Source organism: Semicossyphus pulcher, unplaced genomic scaffold (genome assembly GCF_022749685.1).
Source record: "Semicossyphus pulcher isolate SPU_LCO1_2020_fin unplaced genomic scaffold, fSemPul1.0.p SCAF_16, whole genome shotgun sequence".
Taxonomy (NCBI): Eukaryota; Metazoa; Chordata; class Actinopteri; order Labriformes; family Labridae; genus Semicossyphus; species Semicossyphus pulcher.
In genome coordinates, this window is record NW_027211670.1 from 12,240,291 (window position 1) to 12,251,924 (window position 11,634).

An 11,634-nucleotide genomic window follows, 5' to 3' on the forward strand; every position below is an offset into this window, starting at 1 on the left:
AATGAAGCCGCTTTGGCAGCTTATGAAAGCACGATTGGTAAGCCCCCCTCGTCTGCCGCTGGGTGGTGTGTGTTTGAGTGGATGTGTGTGAGTGTCAGTAGGATAAGGGAGGAGGAAGAATGGACAGTATTTGGCTGGATCCGCTTTGCTCTTTTCCAGCGCTATAGCAGCAGATCTCTCCCAGACCAGTCTCCTTCCAGAGCTCGGTTTTCTCTGCGAGCACTGAAATGGTTCCTTGAGCACAGTTTAAGACTGATCAGTTTGACACAGCTTTAGGAAAGAAGCAAAAGTGAATTCTTGTAATCAAATATGAATTTAATTTCAGCGAGAACTGTCAACGAACACAAGAAGGAACCCCTCAACCTTTGTTTCACAGCAGCAAGCTGACTGCACTGACACCAAGGATCAATACATGAGACATTGGGTGTTGGTGCAAGTCGGTGCAATGTTGGAAAGGATGGGTAAAAATGGAAAACATGACTTTAAAATACGGTTGTTTTTGATATACTAGTGTAAAGGCTACATCCTTTTAATACGTGTTGAAGAGGCCTGTTAGGGGATGGGAAGGTGGCCTTCTGGTTTGAGAGACTCTCAAGACCTGAGATAATGTCACAGAGGAAGACGGGTTCATAACTATCCTGTTATTTATACTAGAGATAGACCGATATGGTTTTTTCAGGGCCAATACCAATTATTAGTAGTCAAGAAGGCCGATAACTGATATTTGAAGCCGATATTCATTTGCAGTAAAAGTGAAAATATTGGCGTCAATATTTTGAATAATACATACTCCAACACTTAACTTTGTTTAAATGCCTTTAAGCATATGCATCAGAGCCAAAATAACCCAGTTTAAAATTGATCCCTAATCAGCCGTCGGATAAAAGAAAAAAAAAAAAGAAAAAGAAAAGGCCGATGCCGATATGCGCCGATAATCGGCCCGGCCGATAATCGGTCTATCCCTAGTTTATACGTCTATGCAAAATGTTTGTCGTACAGAGAAATAAAGAAATAGTGTGAGGGTAATTTCACAAGCTTGAGAGCATGGTGCCTATCTGTTCAGTTAGAAGCAGTGCAGAAGAAAACCAGAGAGAGAAAGGGGAGATGATTCAAATCCTGGTAGATTTCAATCAAACTTGGAGTCTTGTGAAGTAACAAAGTGTGCAGTCTAACTTGCCGTGAGTCTTTTCTTGCTGCTGAATCTCTCGGTGGACTATAAATCTGGATTTCCACTGTCCAGTTGGTTGGTAGCCATTCATGCTGTTTTGGTATAATGGGGACTGGACAGAAATAGCAAGCTGATGGGAGGCCAGGAATGGATTTGCTGAATGCAGAGACATATGTCATGGTGTGTGTGTGTGTGTGTGCGTGCGCGCAGACAATCTCAGCAACCTCTCTTCTCAAAGCCTTGATGGCCATGCCTGGGGAGAGTGATGATAAATGGTTGCTTTCCTGTAATTTACCTTCAGGAGGATGGATGGAGTTGGCTGTTTGGTTAGAGGGTGGGGAGACGAGGAGAGAGGAGACTGTAGGTGAGAGAGGGGGGGAAGGGGGGGGGAGAAGGAAAAAGAGAAAGAGAGTAAGTAGTTTCCTGCTTTGGACCTGACTCTGGAGTTGGGTTTCCTCAGAGGTGAGGTACACATTCAAGAGTGTGCGTGTGCCTCACTGTTTATTTACAGAGCTCTTGCTTCTGCTCTGTTCATAGAGGAGGGGAGCCGCTCTACCCGGTCCTCTCCCCCTCTGAACCCCGGTCCAGCCTCCGTGAGTGGAAACACACCAGAGCTGTGCCCGCTGTATGTGAGCATATTTTCCAACAGAGATCACACACATATCTATTTGATATTATTTCCGCCGCTTCGGCTCACGGCTGCAATTAAAGAGACAGATGATCAACACAACACACAGCTCATTAACTAATAATTTATTTTTTTATCATTTAGATTAAAAAGTCAGTGGTTCATTGCCTCAGAGGAAAATGTACAAGGAAGACTTTGATATAACAGAAGTGAAGAGCTGGACTGAACTGAAGGAAGACTCCCTTTGTTCCCCCTTGAAAGGTAGGTGGACATTTTTTCGTGTAAGTGAATCATTATTCCCGGGACGTTCCTGTAACTGAAGGTTGTGGGTTTGTTGTGTCAGTTGCTGTCTGTACCTCTATGGGAAAAGCAGAGGGTCCGATCAGCCCGTGTCACATTTTTTTCCTCAAAGTCATTAACAATTGAGCGGTTGAAAACCAAAAAGGAATACATTCTGTGTAATATTTGAACCACAACTTCTGGTGGTGATCACAAAAGCATATGTTTCTGGTTTCTACATCCATATAACATCATCTGGTTTGTACATCCATACACGTGAGTCATCCCAGGCCAAATGATGCTTTACAAAAGACAACATGAATGGCAGAGGCAGTTCAGTACATATTTACAACATTGAAAAATGTGTCAAGACTTAATAAACAAAATGTAAAGATGGCACAAGATGGACGTGAAACGAAGGCCAGGAAAAAATGTCAATGATAATTCTTCATCATCCTTAATGCAAACATTTAAGCGTGGCAAGTCTGCCTTCAAACGAGAGCTCTCTCACCTCTCTGCACTTTCAGTTCATGTGCATATCACTTGTTTACTTGGATTGGGTTAATTAGACACACAGACACACTCTCACACACACACACCTGTGAATGCTATAAATGCTGCAAAGGGGGGGGAAACAAAGCAAAGCAGTTAGGGCCTCAGTTCCACTGCCAAGCTGCTCGGCTTGTTAACGTAAAACAACAGGACGGCTCTCCCTATGAGGCTCACTAAAAAGCTTTCACAAGACTACACTTCCACCTCCCCAAAACAACATCTGGCTCTTTTCTTATCTCTATTCCAACAGTCAGGGTGGGCACCTAAGAAAAGGGAAACCCAGTGCCAATCTGGAGAAAAGAAAGGATTTTGAGCGACTCATCAAAGCCCAAATTCAAGGACACTCCGGTTACCCCATGAGAGGATTGGTGCTTAAGGGGTTGAGTGCCAAAGAGGCCTCACAGGCACGTAATTTGACCATCAATCATAATATGGCACACCATACTCGCATACCATGACGAGGAGACTGGTGCTACTGTAACACCACCTGTCTGACAGGCCGTGTCATGCAGCCATCGCACAAATAATCGACTGTTTGGTTCTGCATTGTTGGAAAATTCCAACAGTGGGATTTTTGCCCCATCAAAAAAGTTCAACATCGCTGTTTCGTCACCCACCAGAAATCACAGTGGGGGGATTTCTCATTTTGGTTAAGGGTTTGTTTTTGGATTAGATAATAAAAAAAAGTCATTCAGAGACACAAAGGCATGAATATCAACAATCACTCCACAACATCCAACCCTGTTCATAGTTTATAATAGCATCAAATGTCCTGGCGTCCACATTCTTAAGCTTGGTGACATTATTTCATTAACACTTACAATCAGACCAAACACCTGCATGAGTGCGTTCTTCACAGTTTGACATACATTCTCGGAAGATGTGAAAACAGGAACTACAGTGCAGTACAGTACACCACTGAAGAGTTCTGGCAGCCTCGTTCTGTGCTGCCACTTATCTAAAAAACACTGAATACACAACATGCATAATGGGTTAAAGAGAGAGACTGGGGAGGGTGGTCGCTGACGCGGAGAAGAGAGCAGAGGAGAGACACTTTTGGAAGGATGACAAACCAAACATACCACCGCAGCCAGAGGAGCGTAACCACTAGCTAGCATGACATGCCTGTCGGCGCACTCGCTGCTACGCCGACTTGATGTGCCCCTCAAAACTGTGTATTTATCTTGTACTCTTTTTAAATAAATTGTAATGTGCTTTACAAAATGAAATAACAGCAAAAGGCAGATAAAAAGCTTGAGAGCAACCAGACGGGTCTCTCTGTGGTTTCAGTTGGTCCTGACTCCCATCGTCTCTTAATTGAATTTAAAAACTGACTATGCTTATTTGGCAAAGGATGACAGGGACTGTGTCAGGGTAGGCAAGTGGGGGGAAGATAACTTGGGAAGTTTTCCTTTGGATCTTGATGCTTATATTGGTTTAACGTCTTAGTCTGCTCACTGTAAGGTTTTGATGGACCAGCAAGAAACCACAAACATGCAAACATAACAAAGCACATGAGGAATGTAATATGATCCTCTCATGTCATAATACAATCAGTGAGCACTAAAAACTTTCCAGCCTCATTCATTTTGTCAAAATATGCTTGAGAAAAACACAACTATGTTGTTTATCCGCCTTGGTTTTCTTTTTTACTGCATGAAAAGGAACTCTCGTTTCAATCTCTTATTTTGGCAAACAAAAGCCTGCCAGTCACTGGACACATCAGGAACATGTTCAGACATTTAAATACAAAGACATGACATTGGCCACACAGCAACATCTGGAAGGCCATTACCCATCGGAAGACATTATCCATAAATCAAAACGTCTCCTTGGAAATATTGGTATTGTTCTGAAATTCCAGCCATTTGTCCACAACGCTTAATCTGTCTTCCACATAAAAAGTGACATGCAATGAATCATGATGGTGATGCATGACTTTATAAACCACTGGTGAGAGGGACTTGTGGTGAAGAGGCACAATCCCGGAGGGCTGAAAAGTGACTCACACATGCTTACAGGGTTTGTTTTGCTTAAAACGAAACAAAAAGATGTATCTCAAAGGATGTGGATGGATGAGATAAAACATAGCCACATGATGAATATGAGCTGTAATATGAGCAGATAAAACAGCCTACATGAGCAGTTTATTCTGTGAGGGCTGTCTGGTGGCAGCAGCAGTGGTGGTGAGACTGAGGTTTGCTGTGGAAAATGTCCCTGCAAAGGGAGCCCTTGGTTCCTCACAGGACAAGAGTTTTAAAATAACAGTCTGTAGAAGTTACTGCAGAGACCTGGAGCAAGTATAGGCCCGTTTTGAACATTTTAACAGCAAAAGTTGAGAGGTTGTCAGGTGATGCTGATCTTAACTGAGCTTGTTTCTAGAGTGAAACGTGAGGAGGCCAAGCTGAGGATGTGCAGCTTGTCTTTTGGCTGGAGTCAGTCAGAATCTCTGAAGTGACAAACACTGTTGAATAAAATCCTCAGAGAAGCATGTGAAATGTGAGCACTGGTATTATTATGTGTCAAACAAAGTGGCAGGAGACAGTCTTGACAGGAGGAAGAGGAGGCTGAGGGTCAGGGGGTTGTAGTATGTAGACGAGTGGACATTTCCGCTGTCGTCGCCGAGGGAGGGAATGGCGTCTGCTTTTACACTTCATACCCTTTTTAATGGTCCCTTTTTAAGGCAAACCAATAGGACAAAAAAAAGACAACTGACATAAAGACAATACTAGAAAAATAAAAAGGAAAATAATTATACAATATACACAAAACGTGGTCCTTAAAACAGGTAGGGTACATGCAGTCTTTCTAATGTGCAGAGTTCTGGTGATGGAGGGAGACAGGATTCAACAGGGAAGAGAGGGGTAAGGGTTCATGATGGTGGGAGAGGTAGGGATGAACTCTGCTTTCCCATCACGCTTTGCTGCACTTCCCCTTCTTCTCTTTGCGCTGGAACTTCCTCAGGCGTCTTGTCCAAACGTCCCTCCACTGGATCACCAGGCTGTTCTTATCAGCCACAAGGCCAACACGCTCCGCCCCTGGACTGGTGGCCGCGCCCCCAGGCCCAACCCCCGGACCTGCTCCTGGGCCCGTTCCGCCGTCGCTGCCGCCCATCACCAAGAATCTTTTGCTCATCTGGATCTTGGGACATTTGCAGGCGAGGTCCTTCATGTGCACCCACAGGATGTTGTCGCCTCGTTTCAGGGGCTCGCCGCGACTCTTGTACACAGACACCAAGTTAACCGAGAACTTTGCCCAGTCTCCAACCGTCTCCATGTCGAGCACGTTCACTTGGACAGCTGAGGACGTTTTTAAAAACAATACACTCAGGTAAATACTCTAACACAGTACTCGTATGTATAAATCATGGTTAGAATTAATCTCTCTTACCATAATCCTTCTTGCAATATTTCTTCATGTTGATCTTCAGGTTGCCCTTCACTGGTTTACAATAGGACTCACAATCTGCAAAATAAAGGACAACCAAGATTCACTCCTCCAATGCAGGCTGTAACACTTATGGACACTTTAATGACGCACATAATGGGACACTTACACACTTGAAATGTGAAGTGTTGCCAAAAGGTTGAAGGACTATTTCGCACCATTTCATAGTGCATTATGCGGTGTTGTTGTAGCACATAAATAGCAACCAGGAGTTGCAGTTACTGCGAGAAAATCATTGGAAACTTTTACGCACTGTGAAACCACCAGTAAACACCAGCATCAAAATGAATGACTGTGCTCTGGATGTGTTCTGTGTTTTGTTTTGTATCTTTGGGGTAAGTATGGTTATTCATAGTTGCCCTCATACCTATATATCCACTAATAAAGCCAAAGGCTAAAAGGGAAACTGATCAGATTGGAAAATGCTTTGCTTTTTTGGTTTTATGTGCTAAAATACAACTTCTGACAAATCACACATCAAACCCCTCCAACAGCCGGTGCTGGGAGGCAAGTGAAACATACCAGAGCAGTAAAAGTGTTCAGTTTGACATGTTTTCTGGGATCTTGAGGAAAGGCAGAGCGTGCTGGAAGCAGGTCATGGTTGGATGTATGCAAATAGACCTTGGCTGCCAGCGTGAAGACTTGGACCACACATTGGACAGATGACCTCTACTGACCATTCATGGGCGGAGCCCCCAGTGATGAGGTGTTACAATTACATTTGTGACATTTAAAATGGACCTCTTGGCTGAGTGACTTTTTTACTGACTCTTAAAACAGCTTTGGGTTGGTTTAGTTGTCACTTATCGATGAGCTTTCGCTGATCGACCCTTCTTCACACAAATATGGAAACCCCATTGTAAACATGCCCGGAATTTCTAAATCTCGGACTTGAAGCAACAACGTCTCTGGCTGTAACCTCCCCTCTTTTCATTATTGGAACCAAACTTAATCTTGAGCCTGAATAAAAATCAATGATTACACTTATTGTTAAATTGGTGCTGAAAATGACTGTACAAGACCAGCAAAATGGAGATGGAGATTAAGTCAAAAAGACACAGTGGTATAGTCATTCTCCATGATTAGTTTCTTGTGACACTGAAATATTCATTTTTCTCTGTGATCATAAAAAGTTTGCCATTGGCTGAGAGCAGAAGGAAAATTAAGTAAACTTTCAAAGACCAAACAAAGTCCTCATCTTAGGTATCAATAATGTTGAATTTAAATTATTGCAGTTAGTTTTTATATTGTGCTTATGGTAACTTCTGCCACTGGAACTGTGACAAGAAAGAAAGAGGTACTGCTGATCATTTGCTCTTCTTTACTTGACTCGACGCCACTGGATTTTATGAAGCGTTGAATGTTGGAACCACTTACTTTTATTACAAAACTATGAGAATGACACAAGGTTAAGGAAGTAAAGAAGAGTGATTTACTGAAATGCAGAGAATGCCAAGAAGGTCATTTCTAAACGTGCTTGTAGTCAGTTTTAGTGAGAGGACACCAAAAGCTGACCACACTTGGAATGCAAGGGCATGAAACTGAAAAACCACATGCTGCTCACTGGACTGGTATCTGCGGTGAGGCCTCTCATTGCCTTCAAAAGGATAACCATTTAGTTATTGTTGCTTCCCAAAGCAAACAAAGTCAAATTGTTGGACATGAAATGCTCCAATTAGAAAAAAAAAAAACTAACGTGAGAGAGAGAAATTCCGCTTTCCAGGTTGCATGAGAGAACGGGTGTTGTATCGTTCATTTTTTGGGTAAGGATGGATAGAGCAATAGAGGGAGGGCAGGAGGAGAAACCGGGGAACGAGGAGCCCATAAAAATGTCCAGGAGGCTTGGCTGTATATCAGAGCGCAGGAGATTTTATTAGTCAGAGAGTGGAGAGAAAAGGAAGGAAAGGGAGAGAGAGAGAGCAGATGGCAGCTTCCAATAACCTGAGTGACTTTAAAAGGAAAACTATGAGTGGAGGTGTAGTTGTTGACGGGTGCAGAGGTGTATGTGTGGATGGATTTGTACTAGAACTCACAGACTGTTAATAAATGATTTTTATATCATAAATTGCTCAAGGCCCTTTTCAATATAAAAGAGCATGTGGTTTCATGTGCAGATCATTATCGTGTAAGTGTGCATGCAACTGTGACAGGCATGCATTTGCATGAGATGTGCATGGATTTCATTAGACAGACTGCCACTGTCTGTGTGTGTGGTATACAGTGGCTTGCCTTAAGGTATCAGTAGTGAAGCGCTGGCGAGGAGGCTGTGTTTCCCATGAAGAGTCACTCACTGCTGGCTGTTCACCTGGAAAAGCTCTCGGTCAATCGCCCACTGACCCAGAAGACCAGCCCACTGAAAGAACTCTCAATTGGCTCTGGGGCTCTCGATGCCCTCGTTCCCTTGAGCCCCTCTCACTGTGCCATGACAAGGACAAATTGCATCCAACGCCCCTTACACAAAAACATTTTGGGGCCTTTGGTTTCTGATGGCAAACCTCGTTCCGTAGTTTAGGAAGGAGAAAGCTGGGGGAAACGCTTTCTGTGTTTGGTAGAGCCTGAGGTGAATTGGCGATCAACAACTCTTGTGTTCTAGGACCCCGTAACATTTTCCCAGGAAAGTAGGAAACACAAGAAAAGGCTGGCCTATGCATTTTTGTGTTCTGAGAGGCCCATGTAATGACAGGAAGCAGGAGAAATTGCAAATGCAAAAAGAAACTTAAAATGTAAGAAAATGATTATCAAAATCATTTAACCATTGAAGCAATATTTAGATAATTCAGGAAATGCGTTCTGTGCTTTCATGCCCATATTTGGACGATAGCATGAATAGTATCTTTGTGTCTGTGTAGGAAATGTAAGTTTGGAGCCAGCAGCAATTTAGCTTAGATTAGCTGCTTATCTGGCACTGTCAAAAAAGTAACAAAATCTGTTATATCTCCTCTGTTTTATCTGTAACATTAAAAGGTCATATTTTTGTTTCCAGACTACAAGCTTAGCAAACCAGTTAGCTTAGCTTATTAATTTACTGTACAGACATGAGAGTGGTGTACATTTTCTCATGTTACTCTGGCAAACAAGTTTTCTGAACAATTGATTCTTTCTATACCCTCAAATATATGTTTCACTAGATGCTTTTCACATGTACCAAGTTTGACCTGCAGCTTTTCTATTACCCTGTGATAGCAGTCAGTTGGGCCAATCAAGACATTCTTAAACCAATACCTCATATCCTTAACCTTTTGAAATGTAAGAAGTCCATATAAAATATGCATATTTTGTAGAAGAGAGTGGACGTAAAAACTGGAAGACTATATGCTTTAAGTGGCGCAGTAAAGTATCTTTGGCAAAGTGGGAGGTAGGATCTGCAGCCTGAGTGATGATATATGTTATAAACGTAGTAATGAATCAACATTTCCAAATCAACACCATCCTTTAAATCAAAAAGCCGCAGAATGAAAAATAAGGGCAGGGTAATTGACTGGAGCCTGTATTGGACAGTTAAAGGGAGAGACTGAACAAATTTCCCCCCAGTCCCTTGCCAAAACTCTTTTCACGCCTCAGAACTCCCCCTTCCAGTCCATCTCCCAGCTTAACTTTAACTAATCACCCCTCCTGTCTATCAGCTGGCTTTGGCTTAAAGCTGCAGCTATACTTTGAGCACAGCAAGGCTCTACTAACTTGAGGTTAGCGGCTGGGGAAACTGTGCCAAGGACACAGGTTTTTAAGACAATGGAAAAATTCTGCAGGCCCCAGAGCACTCGTTCTCTTTGCAGAACTTCAAAAGGGGGGACCCACCCTTCATTAATATTTATTCCACACCTTAAAACTCAAGTCCAGAAATATTAAAAAATGTGTTTTTGTTCCTCTCGTAAAGCAGTGTTGCTTATGGGCGAGGTGCAGACAGAGAGAGTATACTAACCTGCTGGTTCCTCTGTGCTGCTCACCACAGCTGTGGGGTTGACCACAGGGATTTCTGAAACACGCACAAGAAATACAAAGTTATTTCACTGGTTTAATGTAAATCCATACCTTTTAAGTATGGTGTAAGTAATCTTGTGGTATGCCTGCTGTAGAGTGCATGTGTGGTCAAAGAAAGAGGGTGTGTTTGAATTTGTTATACAGTAGGCCTTGGATTATGACATATGTCAATTATGCACGTAAAAACACATGGGGCACTGCAGACAGATATGCTAGATAAACACTGACAGACTGACAGGGAAGCTTATTGGTGGTTAGAGGGAAGACAGGCTCATATAAACCATGCATTCCACGCACTAATGTGGCGGTTTCACTGTCAGTTTAATGAAATACATTGAGAGATCGGAGGACCAGAACCTCTAAGATCAGAGAACCAAATTTAAGCTTTGAGTCGGACTCAGTAGATGCATTACAAATTAACCCAGTAATCCGGTATGGAGAGGTCATTCCTTTCAAATTCGGCACACTCGATACATCTGAGACAGAATTAGACTCTTTGAGACACAGCGATTCAAATGGAAAGGTGGCTGCACTAGATTAGTCTTGTCCGCCCCTGACAGATGCTGGGTTAACACTGCTGTGTAATCTCCATGCAGGCATGCATAGACAGATGGACAGATGGCAAAGGGGCAATTTTGGTTGGATCATCTTGAGACAGATGCAGTCCTCCCTCGCTGTGCCCGCTGGCTTCTCTAAAAAGTGCCTTGTGGAATTCCTCCAGGACTTCTCTGCTAATCGTATGCAACTTTCCAATACAAATGCTAATGCTAACAACGGGCTTTCTGCTTTTACCATAAAGAGAGTTACTGGAACGCCGGCTTAGTATCCACCCAGAGGATCTGCTTTTGATTGGATTTGGAGGTTGAGGGTTTGAACCAAGTGAGTGGGAGTGTGTTTGGCGAGAGGTACGGGGGGTTGTTGGAAAGCTGTTTTTAGGCAAAAGCAGCAGTTGTCTCTCCTGAAATTATGGACACCCCGCCAACAAAAACAAACAAGGGCACAGCTCTTTTTGAAGGCAGGCGCAGCTGCTAGAAGCCACTTTGAGTCTGTGTGCCCTCATGGCCACATCTTGTGAAGACAGACAGATGATGAAAGGATCATTCAGATGAGGGTTGCTGCCATCATACTAATTGGCTGCTTAATGGGCTTGACGTCTGTCTTGGGGTTTGGGAGCCTCAAAAGGAGGTAAGATGCCTACCATGAGGCCATATTGACACACAGTTTTCATTAGCACTTTTCGTAATGCATCCAAATGTGCGCATGTACTTAAACGAGTGGGATTCGCCATCCATGACCACAGTTGTTTGCTCCTTCTCGCCTATCCACCATCTGCTCCGGGAGCCGCATGTGAGAGGAACAACATGGCAGCATGTGGCACAGTGTGGCACAGCTCGGTACGGCACTGGGCGGCACGGTTTGCTTTGGTGGAGGTTTTCTTGTGAGTGTGTGCTATGAGTGCCCTCACGTCCTGGCACACAGTGTGGAGGAAAGTAGCCCTCTATTACACATGCCTGCATGTGCTTGGGCCACTGGCAAGTTTCATAATCCACATACACATGCTTGTCACAGGAAATTAAAAACC

At 43.4% G+C, this 11,634-nt stretch overlaps 1 protein-coding gene across 1 annotated transcript in view; it reads right to left on the reverse strand.

Moving 5' to 3' along the window:
• Positions 1 to 1,954: 1,954 nt before the first annotated feature.
• Positions 1,955 to 11,634, reverse strand: part of ntn2 (netrin 2) — a 41,846-nt gene continuing 32,166 nt past the window's right edge. Inside the window, exons 5-7 of the mRNA XM_069665062.1 lie at positions 9,994 to 10,047; positions 6,018 to 6,092; positions 1,955 to 5,926 (exon numbers count right to left, since the gene is read on the reverse strand). Coding sequence (XP_069521163.1) covers positions 5,541 to 5,926; positions 6,018 to 6,092; positions 9,994 to 10,047 — 515 coding nt within the window. The 3' untranslated portion in view covers positions 1,955 to 5,540. The remainder of the gene's footprint in view (positions 5,927 to 6,017; positions 6,093 to 9,993; positions 10,048 to 11,634) is intronic.